General features: G+C 41.7%; 2 protein-coding genes across 7 annotated transcripts in view; both read right to left on the reverse strand.

Annotated features, from left to right (window-relative positions):
- The window catches only part of CPNE1 (copine 1), a 37,068-nt gene extending 20,519 nt beyond the window's left edge, over positions 1-16,549 (reverse strand). Inside the window, exons 1-2 of one of the 5 annotated variants that reach the window (XM_082669683.1) lie at positions 16,404-16,486; positions 10,967-11,019 (exon numbers count right to left, since the gene is read on the reverse strand). The gene's annotated coding sequence lies outside the window, so the exon portion shown is untranslated. Of the gene's footprint in view, positions 1-8,188; positions 8,297-10,966; positions 11,052-16,403 lie in introns of those variants that run through there. The other 4 variants (XM_082669682.1, XM_082669686.1, XM_082669684.1 and 1 more) reach the window with 4 other exon arrangements.
- RBM12 (RNA binding motif protein 12) lies at positions 1,627-16,484 on the reverse strand. Of its 2 annotated transcripts, XM_082669678.1 has the most exons (3): positions 16,404-16,484; positions 10,967-11,019; positions 1,627-8,331 (listed from the first exon to the last, which is right to left on the reverse strand). In XM_082669678.1, exon 3 carries the CDS (start codon positions 8,307-8,309, stop codon positions 5,523-5,525), a length of 2,787 nt encoding a protein of 928 aa, XP_082525804.1. In that variant the 5' UTR covers positions 8,310-8,331; positions 10,967-11,019; positions 16,404-16,484; the 3' UTR covers positions 1,627-5,522. The 2 variants fall into 2 exon arrangements, with proteins under 2 accessions (XP_082525804.1, XP_082525805.1); XM_082669679.1 differs by lacking the exon at positions 16,404-16,484 and having other exon boundaries at positions 10,967-11,199.
- Positions 16,550-21,300: the final 4,751 nt, after the last annotated feature.

The following is a 21,300-nucleotide window of genomic DNA, read 5'->3' on the forward strand; positions in this document are numbered from 1 at the left end:
ACCAGTGAGGGGGCTTCAGTCTAAGTAAAACTCATAGTGCTGGTTACCAGCAGGCTTACTATACAAGCAGGTAAAAGGGGAAAACTGAGAGCATCAAAATAGAGAGGGAATCAAACACCAAGGGGCAGTCTGTTTGAACATAGCATAGCTTGCTATATTGTAATACTGGGATGTGTTATGCTTATTCAACATCTTTAACTCTGTCCATATTTAATTATGTTCTCATAGCTCTATTTTCCCCAAATAGTCACCTCCTCCTTCTCTCAACATGAAATGGCAGGCCATCAGTTGACTAGGAAAAATGACATGAAACTATTAAGTCACTGAAATCACAGTCCAGATGTCCGGAACAGCTAGGGTGCCAACTCCAATGCTCTGCTGTGCTATTTAACCACTTCTCTACAGCTGGTGTTTGCTTAGTCTCTATGACCTAATGGTCAACATTTTTGCTGGGGAGAGGTTCCTGGGACTCTTGACAGAATTCAAGGAATATGGTTAATGAGCACTACACTACTTCCCTGTCCTCAGAGTTTTAGAGTGCTGCCCTCTGTCCCTGGGGCTGGAATGTTTGCATCAGGTGGCTTTTTGCCCCTTCAGTAGTAGAGCAATATGTAGAAAAGCAGCTGCCACCTTAGTTGCTTGTTGCTAGTTATGTTGATCCAGAAAACGACCCATATTCTAGGATGCTTGTGAGATCCTCTGGCACAAAATAGCTCAAGGCACCAAGGAACAGCACAGTGAAGAATTAAGATTTACATGAGCAGGCACCAATAAGAGATGAGCTTGCTTATTTGTTGAACAGAAGAGTTTTCCCAGAAAAGTCACTACAGCATCAGAGAACTGTGCCACCACGAGAGTACACTCTTTCCAGAACATTTTACAGTAAGTCAGTGTGATCTAAAGATTTTATGCTAAAAAGACAAAACTGATATCAAGCAATTTTTTTAATTAAAAAGGATAGCCATAAGTTTGGATTCTACCATATCCCGTAAAAGCTCTACTTTTGGGGGGTAAGGAGAACGGTGGCGATGCACAAAATTGATAGACTATTACTTGCTGTAAAACAATGGAAAGCAGACAACAATGCATTACAGAAGTTGAGTGATCACTCCTGAGCAATAAACGGAGACATATTAGCACATAGTCCACCCTTTTAAGATGGTAAACGCCATTCTGGATATCCTTAGGCAGCCGATTTCACTCTGTGATTTTTCAAATGCTTAGTCAAACTGTCGTAATTTTAAAAACAGATCAGCAACTACCTGGAATTAATTATGTCTAGTCTAAACCTCTCTAAAACAAATTGGGTATTCAAACTCAAATACAGGCTAAAACTTTCATGATAAAGATAAAAGTTACAAACATTTTTCAAGAGTCTTGGTTAAAAGGAACAGCCCACTAATTTCTCTGCAAGTCCAATCCAGATTTTTTTTTTTTTAAAGAGACTCTGCGGAGTTTACAGAAACTTTTTATTTGCTAATTTTTTCAGTAGAAGTTGAACCAATGTGGAAAGGACAAAACCAGAGCATCAATGTCGGAGAGCAGCTATATTTTTGATTCTTCTCCCCTCTTCCCCACCTCAAATACCTCACATACTAATGCAAAAACAAATAAGTAAACAAAAAAGAAAAACAAAGCTTTAGAGGTATGTGCAACTGACAATGTATTCTGAAAATTTGTTTTCCCATTTCCTAAAGTAATCAGTTTTAAAAAAACAATTCACAGCCCCCTTTAAAACTCCTTTTGTGAAAAGGAGTATCTGGCTTTCAGTTCTTTCTGAGTCCACATAACAAAGTGACTTGCTAGCAAAACTCATGTTAAGTCTGAAAAGGTGGATACCACAGATTTGACCTAGAGTCAAGATTCCTCCCTGCAGTTCCAGGTATCCTCTTCTTTCCACACTTCAGCATTAGCAGACAAGGATAAGCAACAATTGTTACCTCCAAGATCACCAAAGCCACCTTTCCAAAGGCACAAAATATTTTCAGGAGTTTTTAAAAAAACCCCAAATACCTGATGGTATAGCTCAGTAAAGTACTCGTGTACAGTTAAAGCATTAAAAGCATCAGCCTGTTTTATTTCGTGACAAGTTTATTGAACAGTATTCAAGACTTTATCTATATAAACAAAAATCTCTGCTGAATGAAGCCAAGGCAGTATTTGCTGGCACTGTTGTGGCCACATTGGCAATGAGTTATTTTATTGTGTTTGGTTCCTAAAGTTTGGACTACTACAGAACTGCCAGTAAAACAATTTAAATGTTTGCAAGAGTGGGAAATAATTTTTAAAAGTGATCACTGCCAGAAATTCTTTCCAGAAGATTTGACTAGCAGCAATTTTACATTTTCTTTACACATTTTTAAAGTGTTCTTCAACTGATGAGTGGATTTATTTTTAAACCTTGACCCACACCTCTACACAATGACGGAATCCAATAAAAGGGACTTTGAGTTTGATTAAGGCTTTCGTGCATCCTTATTTTTATCTATTTCCACCCAAAATGTATGTTTGCTTACTTCCATACACAGTCCTAGATTTTCATCCAGTGGGTTAAGACTGACCTAATTACACTGTTACCTCTCTGAAATTCTGAATAAAGTTTCCTAATGGAATTTCCACTAACAATGCTTTGACAACTTGGAGCACAAAGCTAGAAACTACATTTCACTTAACAGTGTTGCATTAAAAAAAAAAGCCACTAATAATTATACATCCAAACTGCAGTGGAAACACAGAACACACCTCCAAATTTTGCTTACCAACTGTTTCACTAAAGTTCAGGAAAAGTTTACAAGTTTGCTTATTTATAAAATACATTTTGTAGATCTCTCTAACCCTTTAAGCTAAAAAAAACCCAAGCAAACAAAAAAATGGGGGGTGGGGAGGAAGGTTTAAACCTAATAGAAAAGTTTCTCTTCTATTAATGTCAGAGTCACCAAAAACAGGCAATAAAATTTACACATAAGATTGAAAATATCATGATAGTGTTTACAAATACACACCACTTTAAGTGAAGCTTTACAAATCCTTCATACCATACAAAGCAAATGAGAAAATAATGTAAATTTTCACCCCAAACCTAGTTCTTACGAGAAAATTTGCAGGTAAGAGAGGTATGAATAGTTGCACAGAACATATTTTCAAGAATTTTTTAAAAAGTCAAACTCCAATGCCCAGAGCAAGATGAACAGTATGCTTAGCAGTTAGCACTATGTTAATAAGTCTCAGATACACAAAAATCAAGTACCAGAGGGCAAAGCATTTAATTACATTTCACAACAAGAGAAGCACTGTTGTGATTCAACCAAATATGAAACACAATTCTCTCCAATTTCTACACAAACCACTATTTTCTTAATTTATTTAATTTGATGAACAATAAAATCAAGTTTTCCTTTTCAGCATTAATCTAAAACGTAGAAATAACAAAGTAGTTGCAATAAAGTATATGAAATATTTAATAAGAACGTATGAACACATAACCAAAATAAACTGTGAAAAAAGATAAAAAGACTTTCATCTTCAAACAACCCATTTTTCTAAAATGAAAATAGTCAGCTTTCCAATGGGGAAAATAATCTGCAGTTGAAATAAGACTCCCAAGCAGCGCTGAAGTTTTTTGCACTCTGTCTTTGGAATGAGAAATGATTACTTAACAGAAAACTTAAATTGAACAGCATATACAAACATCATATTGCTTTTTTAGTTGAGGAGGCAATACCTAGTTATCTGTCAAAGCAAATTTGTATTCATGAATTAGCAAAAGACCCACAACACAGCCATTTCTTCTTTGAAAGTCTAAATAATCCTTTCCCTAAACAAAATATCCTGTACTGTCAATCCTCTAAGATTGTAGTGATGAAAAAGCTTTCCAAATCTTAGCACACAAATGAACTGTTGCCACTCTTAACTCTAAATTACACGACGCTGTATTTCAGTGTTCCACTGAATTCCAACACCCAAAAGGCACTATTTTTCTTAAATAGAAAATATTTCTTTTAAAAGGCTGACCCCTTTGTAAGTAAATTGATTTGTAGGAAATGTTGGGGATGTTTCAAACCAAGACAGAGGCCCATGTAAAAGACAAAATTTGTTTTTCATGATATCTCACCAATCTCCCATTCCATGTTTATAATATAATGTGACACATCTTTAGAGCATTTTAACTAAGAAGAAAAGTAACTATAAGTAGAGCCTTTTGTGGCAGTGAGCAGGACGTTGTAAGGCAAATGTTTTCGTGACAAGGACACTCACCAACCAGAACCCACGTGGTCCTCCTGCCTTAGTCCTGAATGCCAGAGTATGAAAGGGCAAGGAGCCTCAATTCTCTCCCCTCTGGCAGCTGCACTTGTACTCTGTATAAGGAATTTTTGTAACCAGGCTCCTGATCAAACAACTAGACCAAAAAGCCTCCAATTAACAGGATTAAATATATATTGATCTATGGACCAGCTTATGGATCTTTTATTCTGTTAACACTACTGCTAACAAAGCTAACAATTTCAACTACAATTTTAAAGACCTATATATAATAATGCTTTCTTATGAATGGACCCTTTTTGTTTAGTTACAGGTCAAAATTTCACATAAATTTGGGACAGAAGGAAATTGCCAGAACATTAGTCCATCTTGGGCAAGACTTCAAATCAGGCATCTTAAACAATGACCATTAAAAGTGGTTTCTGGTTTTTGATGCCATCCAAACAACATGAACAATTTTTAAACTGACTAAAACTTGGCGGTCAAACCAAAAAGGCTCTGGTAGGTAGAGGACTCCATATTTTATTTTTGTGGCAAACGTCTTATTCCACACAGTTTTAAGTGTGACTGACATTAGAAATCAAAGTTCAAGGTTATAGCACAAACCAAGTGTGGAGTTTTATATTAGAAAAACATCAACAAAACAATTCTGCTCATTTACAAATGAGTCAATTAGGCAAATAAAGCAGCAACTTCAGAAGGACTGTCTATACAGCAAGAACCCTCAAGAAGCAATAAAGGTACATACAGTGAATCTGTACACAGAGATTTTATTCAATTTTTAAAGAAAATGAGGACTTTAGACAAAGCTTTGACCCTATAACAAAGCAAATCTGTCCAGCTTTAAACCAAATTCCAAGAGTAGCCAGCTTCTATTTTTCAGCAGCTGGTAAGAGCACCCTCAATGAGCTCTATTGACATTTCTATTTTCTTCACCCCATATGGTATAAAACAAAACCAATCTAGACTCCTGGATAAGCTTTATGTGGTCATTTGAGTTTTACAAATGGTTTCTCTAATAGTATGCCAAAATCATTTTTGTGTTCTCTCCGGAAAGCTTTACTGTAACATACAGCAATGTTTATCCTGGTAGTGAGTCTTCTGTAAACAGTAAACCAATGCTCTATGTTATGGAAACCAATCTATATGCAATTGAAACAATCCACAGGCTCTAACCTGGAAACACTAGGAAAACAATCTGAATGCATTAATCACAGCACTATGAAGACTATATCTACCCTATGAAGAACTGATGTGAACAGCTACCCTAATACGAGTTTTACTTTCCTAGAGCCAATAGGTCTGTCATTTAAGTCAATGACAGCAGCTGTGGCTTCATCCCGAGATTCGAAAGCCACCATAGCTTCACCTGTGGGCATACCTTTTTCATTGTATTTTAAACACACTGAGCCTGGGATCACTTGATAGCCATAAAAGAAATCTAAAATCTCATCAATAGACACAGTGAAGGGCATGTTCTGTACTTTGATTACTGTTGGTCCTGGTTTTCCAGAACTAGATCCAAAGCCAGGAGGACCACCAACATGGACTGGGCCTGGGCCTGGGCCAGGGCCAGGGCCAAAGGCTGGAGGCCCACTCAAATGCCCAGGGGCACTTCCAAGGCCAGGAGGGCCGCTTCCAAAGCCAGGGGGGCCACCTAAGCTACCAGGGCCATTTCCAAAATTCTGAGGGCCCCCTCCAAATCCTGGTCCACTTAAATTATTTGGTCCACCTCCAAAACCTGGAACATCCAGTCCTAGACCAGGCAAACCACTATTTCCAACTGAAGGCATTCCAGGCCTAGCATCACCAAAGGCCCCTCCTAATCCTGGAGGAGGGAGTGGTGGTCCAAAGGCATTTGACCCACCAAAATTACCAGGAAAGTTAAATGGAGGCCCATTGTTGGCCTCCTTAGATCCTACAGTCAAGAAGGCATGCTCTTCACCTCCTGCACTAGGCATTCCCGCACTAGGCATTCCCGCACTGGGTATTCCCACACCGGGCATTCCAGCACCGGGCATTCCTGCAGCAGGCATTCCCGTATTGGGCATTCCTGCATTGGGCATTCCCGCACTGGGCATTCCCACACTGGGAATTCCTGGAACTGCGGGATTACCTGGCACAGGCATCTTTAACCCCTTTTTTCCTTGGGCAGGAGGATTTTTCTCAATCTCTCTCATATCTTCTAGAGTGACTACATGAACAAAAGCTTCTCTCCCATTAAGTTTTTTACGGTGTAAGCGTTCAGACTTACGTGCATCATCTTCATTTTTAAACTGAACCAATGCCTGTCCTAGACCTTGCCCATTGTTATCAACAAGAACATGTACAGCATTTTCATCCACTGGGATTCCTTCTAGGAATTGGAGAACATCCATCTTGGTAATGCTGAAGGGAATATTTGTTATATGCGCACAGACTTTGGCAGAGGTGACATCCCCCTCCGGATTTAACATCATTTCCCTCTGGTCATAGCTGAAGTTCTGCAATCTTTTTCGAATCATATCTATCTTTTCTAGCATACCTTTCTTGGTAATTGGATGAACTTGAATAAAGCGATTGCCCATGTATTGTTTATGACGACAAAGAGCAGCCTTATAGTCAGCCTCATTCCTGAACTCTACGAAGCCTTCACCCGTTGCTTTCCCATTGGGTCCATAAGCAATATAAATACTATCTTCCACAATATCCAACTTTTTAAAAAAATCAATGACATGTTTGTTTTCTGCTTCAAAGGGTAGCCCTTTCAAGTAAACACAAAAACCAGCCTCATGCGGTGATCTTGACCTTGACCTTTTCTGCCCACTGGGCGATTTTGACCTGGGAAGTGCCTGAGGAGGGGGATGGTTTTGTCCAGAATGTCCTATACTTTGCTTAAAAGTGATATGGCCTCCAGCAGCTACCCACTGTCTCTCTGTGGCAGGACTAACTTCCACATAGCGTTGAATCATCAGCATTCTGTTTCGCTTCAAAGCTTCAAATGTATCTTGAGGGGAGAGAAACTTAACCAATCCATTCCCATTATTTCGACCTACATGATCTTTCAACAAATGCACGGCATCAACACGGAGCCCATGGAAAAAATCTCTGACATCATTTTCCATTGCAGAAAAGGGCATTCCATGCACACTGACATACAGATCATCAGGGTTGATGGGAAGTGGTTTCACACTGCTTTGAGAGTTCATCTGGATAGGGTTAACAGGATTCAATGGACCCAGAAACACAGGGTTCAGGTTATTGTTCAGATTCATAGGTGCTCCAGAGCCATTCATTCCAGCAGGTAGAGGTGCCACAGGTGGCGGGTTCAAGGGTGGCATGCCTGACATGGGTGGCAGTGGGGTCATGGGTGGCACAGAAGGGACTGGGGGTATTGGGGGCACAGGAGGCACAGGAGGCAATGTAGGTACCGGGGGAGGAACTGGTATTGGAGGAATGGACGGCATTGGCGGCAAAGATGGCATCGCTGGGATTGGAGGAATTGGTGGAGGTGGGACTGTGTTCATTGGAGAGGCTGTGCTCGGAATGGTTGAGCTAAACGTTGGGCTCCCAAAGGAGGTCCCCATATTTGGAGGAGCCGTTCCTATGCTGGCTGTGGAAAATGTCTGTACGTTTTTGCTGCTTTCATGAACAGAAGTGGCGGCAGTAACTACACTGGGTGAGGGATTATTAAAGTTGGGTACTGTCGTAGGCAAGTTTACCCTGCCACTCATTCCTGAACTAGGTGGAGGTCCTGATCTACTAGCATTTGCTGGTGGTATATCTAAGTTGGCAGTTTCAAAACGCCTACGACTCAGTTCAATCATATTCTGCATTTCCGTTTTACTACTCAACAATAGTGTTACTTTTGACCCTTTAATTGTACCACCTGTGCGCATCATACCAAGCCTTGCATCTTCATCAGTGGCAAAAACGATGAAAGCCTCACCCAGTTCACCCCCTACAATATGCACGCCCCCATCAGGGATGGTCAATCCAGAGAAGAAGTGGCGAATGTCCATGGTCCCCGCCACAATTGGGAGACCTTGCAAACGGATGACCACAGCCATGCTGCGCTGAAACCACACACACCTGCAGATGAGAAAAGGCAACGGCCAGGTCAGACTCCTGTTTATCACACCAAGTTTTCAGCTACAAGAATGACCATCTACCGTATTAGGCCCTCAAGTATTCCCTCAAACTATCACGAGCAATGTCGTTTTTTAAATTTGGATATTCTAAAACTGAATATTATATGCCATTTACAATGTAAAACCCAATTTCAACATCCAAAAGGCATTAATTCTGAAAACACTTAGAAGTTCAGCCCCAAGACTCAAAAATTTCAGGAAAAAACAACCATAGGACAAGAAAATCACCAATTATATCATCATTCAGACCACTAATTATTCAATAAGATTTAAAAGAAATGTGTAAGTCAAATCAGGAAACAAAGTTTAACAATCTACAGGGGAAAAGATACAAAGGATGTATCAAAGTTAATATTTAAAACTGGCTCAGCATCTTCCTTATAAACTTTTGACAACTTTGTAGAATTATTGGTATCATTTTATATGGCTTAATCTCAAAACAACAGAAACAAAGCGGGAATAATACTGAATTTCAAATAATACTTAACACTAAAGCAGATTCAAGTCTCAAATGAGAACTGATTTCATATTTCATCCTAGGATGAAACCACTTTATTTATTAAAGAAATAGCTTTACTTATTAAAGAAAATGACATATGGAATTACGTATTACATATAAGGTTAATACATACTAAGTATCCAGAAGAAATACTGAGTAAAACAGCCAAAATATCAGTTACCTGTAGTCATCATTCCAAAAAGTAGAACCTGGTTACAGTGCCATTCACCATGGCTATTTTAATTAAAACCCAGGTCCAAAGACTCATTCTCATGCCCTCCATTTAATAAAAAGTCTTGTTTATCCCACAGGGGAGGGCTGATAATGAAAAAGAGGGATTTTTTTATTTTTGAACTAGTGTACGAACTTTATTCAGTGGTTGTGACCCAAAATAACTCCTGTGGAATTTCTGGGTACTCACTAATCTCTGTAGATAATGTCCATTTTGATATAATCAAAAAAGAAAAGTTTCTCCCAGACTTAAATACAATTTCAGTATTTCAATTCATATGGTTTCTAAGAGTAAATGGAAGGGCAGCCATGTATAAAGTAATCCAAAACAAACTCTTGCGACTGAAAAAAAAATTAATTTGAAATTTATATGGTTAACAACAAAGGGTGTTATCCAAGCCATTTTTAAAATCAACTTTTAAATATAAACCTATATTAAACTGGCTCTGTGATCTTAGCAAAATTATGAATTATTTGAGCTTTGGTTTCATCACTTTCAAATGAGAACATTAGAAGAGCAAAGTTTCCTGCTCCAAGAATTCTGTAACTCCGTGAAAGCAGTTTTTCAATGTCAAATATTACATGAATACTAATTTAAGGCAACAAAATCTGCAATTATATCTCAATATTACACTTGCTGCACACAAAAGAGTAATATATTGTTTGGCTTTTACACTTTTCTCACACACACATACACAAAAATAAAAGCCACCTTCAAACTTAATCCAGAAAAATGGACTGGCAAACAGAAAACGAGACCGTATAAAACATTAGAAATTTGGGAAGGGGCGGGGGAAGCTTTCCATTTTTGGTCTGCAAGCGTCAACAAGAAAAATTAATACTAAAAACGTCATACCAACAGACTCTTTTGCCCTTATTTACTATTTAGCAGTCTTTAAGAAGTTCATCAAGAAGGTTCCGATTCATTGAATCAAATTCTCACTCCTTACTAACTCTAGAATATTGGCTGTACGCAAAGATGAGATAGCATTCCGTTCAACTTCAAAAATCACTTAATCACTAACTGGGGGAAACATCATGGGTAATCTAGATCCCCAAAACTTGAGAAAGAGAGAGAGAGATGTTAGTTTGCATTAGCACAATAAAATGGAAATTTGATATGGTCCCAAGAATTAAGCACAGGGCTAAAGTGACCTACACAATTAAGTCTTCAAACCATCTGCAGCTGAGGGAAGGGATTTAGTGAAAGTCTGTACAAGGTACATGTGAAAACATGATATTGAAAGTCTGCCCAAATTACCATCTAGAAAAGGGCTGAGTAAACCAAAGCAGTGCACAAGATTTATTCATAAAGTCATCTAAACAGGAAGAGTTTTTAGGTTCTGAAAAACGTGAAGTAAGATATGCTATTCTGCTACAAAGTACCTGTTTGACAGATGAGTCATTTCAACCTATCTTGCTTGAGTCTACCTTAGTTATTTAACAAGAAGTTAGGTTCCAATCACTAAGGTTCCATCTAAAGTCAATTTGTACTCTAAAACATGACCCATTTTCTATACCTATTCCGCAAAGGAATATTAAAAAACCGTACCAATAACAAGCACCCATATTTGTAGTTAGTCTAGAATGCTACTGAGGGAAAAAAAACAGCTACTTACTGCCTAATAATCAGGAATTCAGCAGAAGAAATGCATCCATAGAAAACTGACTCCCAAAGGAAGCAACAACTGTTTAAGACACCCAGTCCACCCCTCTCCCATCCCTCAAGTAAGCTTATTACAAACAAAAACCCACAATTTAGTTATTATACATATTTTCATGTTATTTAATAAGCTATCTCAATTTATTTTGTATAAAAATAAACCCTCTATTCAAAATCTCTTACCTGATAAAACAAGAGATGTATTTTCTTAACAAGAAGTAGAGGCCAAGTCAATCCTGTGGGCAACCAATTAAAACCAACTTTTAGACTGCAATAGAGAATAAATGGAGGCAAAAATCAATGCAGGAAACACAAAACACGCACAGGCCACACTGAACTGTATATTAAAGGGCGAGTCTGAAACCACTGGAGTACATCATTACAACGTATTAGGAAAAAAAAAAAAAGACGTACCAAAATCCCACACGTTTATTATTTGGTTGCTTTCAAGTTGCTTTCTCTCAAAGCATTATATATTTACATACATCAAGAATGTGTCATAAATTAGCCCAAGAAAGAATCAATCGAAAACTAAAACAGTCATAAAGATCGGCTTCACAGCTGGTAATTGCTTTAATCACTTGATGATTAAACCAGTCCAGAAAATTCCATAACACAAGTCCAACGGCGACCTATTTCCTCAGGTTCCCACCAAATTTTTGATGAAAAAGCACAAGTTCACATAGTAACAGTTCCTGGACAAATTAAGTCATCAATTCAAGGATATTCATGGAAATTACTGCAATTACTCTTTCAACATATTTTCCTTTGCACCAAAATAGCAATCGAACAACAAAAAAAACATAAGTGAAGTGAAAGGTCTGGCCTATAAGGACTAATTCCTGGCTAAAACCACTAGAGTTCAATATATTAAAGAAGAGTGCTTTTTCTTCTAACACCAAAATGGTTCCAAGAAACTTATTAAAAAAAAAGAAAAAAGTCCGGCATATTAAGAGTCCTTCCAAAGTAAAAACAGGTCACTCATCTTTCACTGGAATTTCTCCCAAACTAGTGAAGTTATGAACAATTTACAAGCAATTTATATGACCAAATGATTAGACAACTATATTCAAAAGAGTAGAAGAAAATTGTCACTGTTAGGTATAAGATTACCCATAGACACCTACTTAGAATGATGATGCTTATTTTTAACTATCTTTCAAGATCAAGATACCACCATTGAGCTTAATATTCATCACCAGAAAGACATATTCAAACGTTTTAGCATTACTCCAAACTTTTTCTAAAGAACAAGCTAAACATCACCTGGACAACCACTCAAATTACTAAAGAACAGTGTGTTTTGCCACAAAAAGCTATGCTGTATATCATAAGCAACACCTTCAGAAGCCCAGAGCATTGTGTTAATCTTTTAAATGTTGTACAATCGATCCTCTAGATCAATTAATTAAATTAAATCTAGAATTTAAATTAAATTAAATCTAGAATTTTAAGTCTTCATTTAAAAACAAGCCACATCTAGTAGTTTATCTAATGGGTCACAAAGGGAAATGTAAAACAGAAAAAAGCTTGCTTTACATAAAGTTTACACTCAACAGGGAAGAGCATAAATTATTGCAATATTTTTTTTCTAAATGTACAAGTTTAACTCTATGAGCCTCAGAATCAGGGTAATTTTTTAGTTAAACACTTGTGATGACTCCTACTGAAGATTCCAATTCAAAAGGTCTGGTGTGGGGCCAGGACCCATGGCCTGAAGGTAAGGGAAACAGGTTCCTCAGCCCCTTTCCTTCCAGATCCAAGAAGGTACCATATGTCCACTGGAGAGGAACAAGTTCGGGGTCAGCCAGTTAAGCCCAAAGAAAACATTCTAGGTCTACTCCCTAAAATGTTTACAGGGTTGCCAGAAATTACTAAACAAGGAGAAAAGGTGAAAGGCCCAGCTGAATTCAGCAAATCCCTAGTTCAACTCATTCAATTTAAAGTACAAAATCAATCTAGTCATAAATTTGTTAATCTTTTCTATTTCAGCACAAGGGAAGATACACCTCACCCCATGCCAAAGGAAAGTACACAGAAAGCTCAGGTTAGCAGCCAGAACTTCACAACTCTTGGTGTTATGGCTCTTCCTTCAAATAGAAATTGAGAACTCAAATACTTTTGTTTTCAACAAAAGTATTTTGTTTCAACGAAAGGGGCACAATAATTTAATAGAAGTATCACTATTTTCCAGGAACCTACTTATTCCTGCGTTCTGTCAGCTAGCAACTGAATGTAGGATACCAGTCACTCCAGTGACTTTTAAAAATTCACTCCACTCATCTTTAAACTTTGGTGAGTTTTAGAAAGATAAGACTGAAACAATCCTAAGCAACAAAACACCTAAAATACATGTTTTACCTATTCAGAGAGCATAACGGAAAGAGAAAATGGGCTTGATTTGCCATTAAATCCATTGATGTACTTCAGAAGATCGAAGACAAGAAGCTTTAGTATACTTTTGCACTTTATCTTGAAAATTAAGCCACATAGTGGCTTTGTTTCTTACAAATTCCAGATATATGCACAATTACAAAAAGCTACTACAAAAGTTTAGCATATTATTATGACAAGACAGATTTTCTTAAATACTAGCCATTCCAGAAACTTGGAATTGCAGGATAAAATGTCTGACAACAATCCTCTTTACCAGGAAGCCAAGGCAAAAATCAGAACTTGACCATTTCCACTCTTCATTTGGTAATAAACATCCAAAAGTGAATTTTAACTTTGTTCAATAGTAAGTCTTTGATCAACAAGAACCAGGGTACAGCAGACCTAAGTTCTTCAGATTCAAAAGAAACAATCACCCTTCAAATGTTCACCACAGAGATGAGCAACAGAGAACCAATCATAATGGGCACAATGCTACAAGCAGCATAATCATATTATGGTATGTATTATGGAAAAAAACACAGCTTCATCAACTTGATTTTGTCCCCATCCCCAAATGAAACACATTTCAGGTTCTGGGACCATTCTTAATAAAACAATTCTTCGGACACTGAGGGAGATATAAACCTTTGATAGCATGTTACTCAACTTTCCCATTAACCTCCAGTCAGTACTCAAAGACAGCAAATCAAAAGACATTTCTAAATAAGATATTTATTCTCTTGCCAAAAACACTACAATATTAAGTTATTTTTCAATCCCCCCCAAATGCCAACAAAAATGTTTACTTGCTTTAAACTTCAAAGAAACAATATTTCTTCTAACCTAGCCAACCACATTCACCCTCACTACTGGTTTTAAGGCTTTAAACTTAATGAACTAAACACTATGCAAACCAAAATGTATATGTGTGGTGGTAGTAAAATCTGATAAAACTAAAGATTGATTTTTCTTAGTTGACCTAAAACACTTAACAATATTCACTTATTCACAAATATTCATCAAGCAGTTATGGGCCAGGCAGAAGATTACAGAAATGGATGACAGTCCCTGCATTTTAGGGAGGGATATCTAAAAACATCTTTTGTGCAACGGTTACTGACAGTTCTTCCTACCTCATCTACAGAAGAAAATATTCAACTGAAATGACGGAGTGACCATCTACAAAATGGAATAAAAACAGCATGAACGTTGTCGGTGGATTTCAGCACCTGGAACACACTGGCCCACAAAATCAAGTTTCACATCCACAGATTGTACCAACAACCCCCAAACTCACGCAAAAATCAAGTCATTTGGTATGTCAAAGAAAGTGAAAGAAGCCTGAAGTTTTCTGGTATTAGCACATAACAGTATGTTCCAAGTAACTACCACAATGGTTTCTAAAGCTTCACATTTTTCACCTAACAGATATGAACATAAGAAAAATTGAAATTATGCATCACAATCCATAAACAAAATAATCAATATATAATCAAGCATATAAATGATATAAAAATGCATTCCCTGCGTCATTTTTTCCAGCAATAATACTAAGCACATCCTCAACTTTTATATAAACACGCCAAACATTTTTCTTCAAATATTAATTACCATAAATTTTTTTAACCACCTGTAACAGTTCTTCCCAATTGTTTTAATATTCTTGGAAAATGCCTGAGCACAATTTCCTTCCACTAAATCCAGAATCCTCCACGCTATCAAAACTACCAAATTTCAAAACAAATACAACCAGTCTTGTATTATATTTCTATAATTAAAAAACAAAATTCAACAGGAACGGCCTATACATCCAGACTTCTAGGATTTTTTTCTTCAACTGCAAAGGCTCTGAAATGCATCAACAATGTAAACTAGATAAAAAAGTCCAAGGCAATTCATGTTGCTAGTACTGCATTTTACAAAAATTATACCATTTACAACCATTCAAGCAAGAAGCTCTAAAAGAAATACTCGTCACAAGTCTCTCCTTCAACAAAACCTTCAGTTGCAATCACATTTTTTTGTTAGTAGCTTATATTGACTGGCATCACTCTAGTCTTAAATAATATAAAATGGTTCCTGCCAACTATCCCAATTTACATTAGGTCATCTCTGGGAATCCGGAGTCAAGGAGGGTTTTAGAGTCCAGAAACCTCTCTTACGGAGCCTGCTATTTTCAGTATACAACTCTCGGCAGGTTCAGGGCTGAATAACCGAGAGTAACCCTCACCGGAGCTCAAATTTTTCACTATAAATCACACATTGGAAGCACACATACAGTCCATGCACTTACAATCTAGCAGCTAAGCCTCCTGCACTAGTGACCATCCCCGTCATTAACCTGCAGATTCTCAAAGCCCCTTCACCCACTTCGCGTGGCCGAAAACTACCACCTCCAGCCTTCAAAAGAGAAACTCAGTTCACTCTCCATCAAAATCACTCAGCCTCCACATCCCATTGGACCTCCTCCTTCTTCGATGCTGGAGGCTCTCTCCCAAGGGACGCGTAAAGGTGATGCTCTTAGCAGCCTCCTCCCTACTCCGGGACCAAGAGGCCCGGGAGGCGGACTCACCCCACGCTACCGGGGCCGGCTTCTCAAATTAACGACACCCCGGAGGGTAAGCCCCGCCCCAACGCTGGGCTTTGGAAGCGTTTCACTGCAACCGCCTCCACCTTAAGGCCAAGAAGGCGGCCAATTCCGACTTCCTTCCTACACTCACGGGAGAGACCGACTACAGCTCCTTTCCCCCACGTGTGTCCAGAGCCTGTAGTCCCCTTTTTCTGGTAGGCCACCGGGGCCTCCATTCCACTTCCGGTGGAGGGAGTGTCCTCACTACGATTATCTCCTCACTTCGGGGCACAGTTAACCTCTGCCCCACGTGGGGGCATAAAGAATCTTGCTCATTCGGGATGTAGTGTATTTTCACTGCAGTTCCCGTTCGTTCGCAGGCCGCTGGGCCACCCAGTTCTGGCCTCCTCCCTCTCAGACCACGGGGGCGTCCTCGCTACGGCCTCGTCCCCTCTTCGGTAGGCAGGCTCCTCCTCTCTTGTGTCCTACTTGCACCCTCTCAGGACCGAGAGGCACAAGCGGCGCCCCAGGCCCCTCGCAGCCATGCCCCGACCCTTCAGCGTAGGGCGCTCACTGCGGCGGGCTCCGAGGCCTCCGAAGGCCCCGCCCCAGGCCACCAAGGGGCGGCTCGAGCCCCGCACAGCCCCGCCCGTTCCGAGGCTGCGGGAGTCTTACCGGGGAGAGCTGCGCGGCACCCGAACCCAGACCCGAGTTACCCCCCGCGCGAGTGCCTCCGCCCCGCGGTCGGTAGCCCCAGCCCGAACGGCTTCCCGGAGCCCAGAGCAGCCACCACCTCTTTCGCCGCTTCACAAGATGGCCGCCGGCCCGCTCCGCAGCTCCGCGTTCCAGAAAGGGCGGGATGGAATGGTTGACGTCACGGGGCGGGGTGGGGCGGCGCAAGCGCGCGGAGGTTCTCGGGTAGCTCCCGGAAGTTGCTTGTGTTTGTGGCAGAGGAGCTCGGCGACTTTTGCTTGCTAGCTCCGCCTTAAGGGAGTGAAGCTTCTTGTTGGAATCCGAACAGTATCTGGCGTTGGGCTTCGTGCAATTGCTTCACTTCTTCGAGCCTCTGCGAAAGGAGGGAAATACTGCCTACCTCGCAGAATTGTATTGAGGATTAAATGGACCACAAAATGGTGCCTAGTTCTACTGATGATGCCCTGACAGAAGAACCAAAATCTGATTCTTTTTTTCCCATTTAAAAATTTCAATCCAGGACTTCCCTGGTGGGGCATTGGTTAAGAATCCGCCCGCCAATGTAGGGGACACGGGTTCGATCCCTGGTCCGGGAAGATCCCACATGCTGAGGAGCAGCTAAGCTTGTGTGCCACAACTACTTGTACCCTCACTTCTGGCTCAGTAAATTCCTTTTTTTTTCTTTCTTTTTTTTTTTGCCGCACCACGGCATGCAGGGTCTTAGTTCCCCCACCAGGGATCGAACCCCTGCCCCCTGCCGTGGAAGCGCAGAGTCCTAACCACTGGAATGCCAGGGAAGTCCCTGGCTCAGTAAATTCTTTTACCGCCCGCGTTGCCATCCCCATCGCCACACTCCGCGGCATTTTGGTGGCGGGTAGGGTGCTCTCTCTGCCCGTTCCTATCTGTCTTCCACCACGTAGCGATCAGCCTACTGACTCCAGGCAATTGAAGGTCCCCAGCCTGGGCTACTCCTCGGCGGGAGGTAAAGGCCTGCGGGACGGGACTCCGACTCGCTGTCGACCTAAGGGGTACGTTCTGGAAACGGTCTTTTCGCCTCTTCAACACTGCCTATGGTCTGAGGCCCCTGGAGACCGGGGATTAAAGCGTCCTGGCCGAGGCGACTCTTCCAAAGACCTAAAACCCGGTCCCATACTGAGCGACCATTCCTGCCCGATGGGGTGGCAGTGTCCTTTGGCCCTAGCCTTGGGACTCCTCACTTCCAACGGCTGGCGCAGTCGGCAGCAGCAGCTCGTTGGGGCGAATCCAGGCACACTGTGAGATCCCCTTTCTCTTTACATCCTCCCTTGACGACCGTCCATCCTGATCCGCCAACATCTCCAGGTACTTCAAACGAGTCGCCACAAAACCAGTGAGTTTCCCCCTCTGGGTTGGCCCGAGACCCACTTCCCTTCCTGGTCTTGGGGTGATTGGCCGGGCCTCAGGAAGCCTCTGTCAGACAGAAGGCGCCTCAAGAGGTCCTCTGTTCGGGGGTAGCCCCAGTCTAGAGTGCAACCTCAGGTCCCTCGCGGACAGGGCATGAGGCCTGTTTCCCTCTAGGGATGCCTTTTGTTGTTTGGTTTTGTTTTGTTAATGTTTATTTATTTGGTTGTGCCTGGTCTTAGTTGCAGCAGGCAGGCTCCTTAGTTGCGGCTCGCTGGCTCCTTAGTTGTAGCACGTGGGCTCCTTAGTTGCCGCTGGAACCTGGGTCCCCGGCACTGGGAGCGTGGAGTCTTATCCACTGCGCTACCAGTAAGTCTCTAGAGATGCCTTTTCGGTAGACGCTGTGCCTGGTTAAGGTCCAATATGGGTCTAACACCCTCTATTCTTGCTGACTCACCTTTGGGATGTATTCTTAAAAATTGGACTTGGAAGTTCCCTGGCAGTCCGGTGGTTAGGACTTCGCACTTTCACTGCTGTGGCCCCGGGTTCAATCCCTGGTCTGGGAACAAAGATCCCCAAAGCCTCCCACAAGCCGCACAGTGTGGCCAAAAAAAAAAAAAAGATTGGATTAAATTTGATTTCCAAACTCTCTCCGACATTTGGTTCCAGATCAGGAGGTCTGGCCTCTCAACAGGTCCCTAAACTATAACACCATCCTGCAGCTTGATCTCTTTTGTCAAAACTCGGGAAGGACTCTGAGGTCCCCTACATTCAGGCCTTCATGGCCCTGTCACAAAACCCCAAATTATGACAAACCTGTCGCATATGCCTCTCCAGATTCTGCCCTCGAAGCCTGACACGGATATTCTCCAACATCCCTCCTTTAATCTCCCACGCACTCCTCTTAACCCACTCCCCTCCTACCGCTCCCCATTCCTATCCGGACACCCTCTCACCTTCCCATCCTCGTTCAGGTGCCTCATATCTGAACACCCTCAACCCCCTGAAAATCTCTTGCCTCTCCATGAGGTGGCCAATGGAGAAAAGGGCACTATTCAAGTTCACATCCCCTTGCCTATGTCTGACTTGTCACAAATCAAAACTAAATTGGGATCTTTTGGTTGGGACCCCACCAATTTTATTCGGGAATTCAGAGGAACTCACGGTGGCTTTCGATCTGACCTGACAGGACATCTATGTTGTCTTGACCACCTGTTGTACCCTAGAGGAAAAGTCCTGTATTTGGTCCCTAGGGTGGGCTTGGGCAGATGAAGCACATGCCTGCACCCCTGACAATGCCCATCCACCTGGGGCTGTCCCTGACACAGAACCAAATTGGACATATCAGGCCACCGACACAGGGCCTACATAAGGACAAGGCCGCTGAGATTACATGATTACCTGCCTAATTGAGGGGATGAAAAAGGCTGTCATCAAGCCAGTAACTTACAACAAACTTCATGAAATAACCCAGGACTTCTCTGAAAACCCTACCTTATTTCAAGCCCGCTTAGCTGAAACTATGCATAAATACACAAACCTAAACCCTGAGAGTCCAGAGGGACTAGCTATTCTGGCCGTTCACTTTACCAGCCAAGCTTCACCTGATATCAGACAAAACTCCAAAAACTTGGGCTTCCCTGGTGGCGCAGTGGTTGGGAGTCCGCCTGCCGAGGCAGGGGACGCGGGTTCGTGCCCCAGTCGGGGAGAATCCCACGTGCCGCGGAGCGGCTGGGTCCGTGAGCCATGGCCGCTGGGCCTGCGCTTCCGGAGCCTGTTCTCCGTGGCGGGAGAGGCCACAGCAGTGAGAGGCCCGCGTACCACAAAAAAAAAAAAAAAAAAAACTCCAAAAACTTGAACAGGGACCCCAAATTCCCTTTGCCGTCCTATTAGATACGGCCTTCAAGGTCTTTAATAACCGGGAGGAGGCCTCGAGAGTCCAAAGGGCTAAATGGGAAGATGAAAGAGGTAAACAAACGGCAGGCCCAATACATGGCAACCGCAATTGTTAGCTTGCTGTCCATTTCGGGCACCCCCATGGCTTGTCCCAGCCAACCAAAGGGGACAGCCGCCCTGGCCCATTCCTGCTTCCACTGCAGCCAACCAGGGCTCTTCAGTTGGGAATGTTCCAAGCCTCTAGGGCCTTGTCTCAACCGCAAGCAACGTGGCCACTGGAAACGCGACTGTCCCTCTCTCCCTCAAGGGGGAGGGCCATCCCCCACTCAAAGGCCCCATGCGCCACAGGGAGGTCCCCAAGCCCCAAGGGCCCCTTCCCAGGGACAAATGCCCTTGACGCCCAAGGGTGACCAGAAGAGACCATAAAAGAAGCCCAGTTTCTCTCCCCCAGCAGACCCCCTCTTGGTCTCGCCTGCTGCTCCCTTGCAGTGTATTCAATAAATCTCGCTTTCTACCCTCACTTCTGACCCAGTAAATTCTTTTATCACCTGCGTTGCCAGCCCCATCGCCGCACTCCACGGCAATAATGCCATCAGCAGCAACATGGATGGACCTAGAGATTATCATACTAAGCAAAGTAAGTCAGAAAGAGAAAGACAAATACCATATATTACTTATATGTGGAATCTAAAATATGACACGAATGAACGTATCTACGAAACAGAAACAGACTTACAGACATAGAGAACAGACTTGTGGTTGCCAATGGTGGGGGGGGCGAGGATTGGGAGTTCGGGATTAGCAGATGCAAACTAGTATGTATAGGATGGATAAACAACAAGGTCCTACTGTATAGCACAGGGAACTATATTCAATATCCTGTGATAAACCATAATGGAAAAGAATATGAGAAAGAGTATATATATGTTTAACTGAGTAACTTTGCTGTACAGCAGAAATTAACACAACATTGTAAATCAACTATACTTCAATAAAATTTTTAAAAATATCTGTGTGATGTACTCTAAAATTTTTTCTCTCACCCTTTCTAGTGCTGGTAACATCCCACCTGTGGTTTCAGACCCACAAATGGAAAAATTCTACTCTGGCTATTTTGGCCTTCTCTCAGTTTCTCAAACACACCGTGTTTCTTTATGCCTCAGGCCCTTTGCTCTTGCTGTTCCTTCTTATTCCTCACTCATCCCTAGCTCTTTCGATGGCTAGAAATCATGTTTTTTGCTTAACACTTGCTCAAAAAAATCTTTCCTGGTACACCCAGCATGGTAGGTTTTCTCCATTACTTCCCCTTACCACTCTATTTCTGCCACAGCACTCATCACAATCTATAATAGCCTTTTTGTTTAATTCTTACTTTCTGTCTACTAGAATGAAAGCTCAATGAGGGTCCTTTTTGATCCTGTTAACCAGTTTATCCCCAATATCCAGAATAATGTCAGGCACCTGAGAGGCATGCACATTGTTGACGGAAGAGATAGGCAAGCAGACTCAGCTATGGAAATCAAGTGGAGTGGTAGTCTTACTCCACAATTCCCAAGTACAGATTGGAATTCTCCCTGAGCCTCTCATAAAGTCACAGAATAAA

The sequence above is a fragment of the Grampus griseus genome (assembly GCF_964374135.1).
Source record: "Grampus griseus genome assembly, chromosome: 14".
NCBI lineage: Eukaryota > Metazoa > Chordata > Mammalia > Artiodactyla > Delphinidae > Grampus > Grampus griseus.

Excerpts from the sequence above, each read along its gene's own strand:
- RBM12 (XM_082669678.1), bottom strand. The coding sequence starts at position 8,309 with ATGGCTGTGGTCATCCGTTTGCAAGGTCTCCCAATTGTGGCGGGGACC.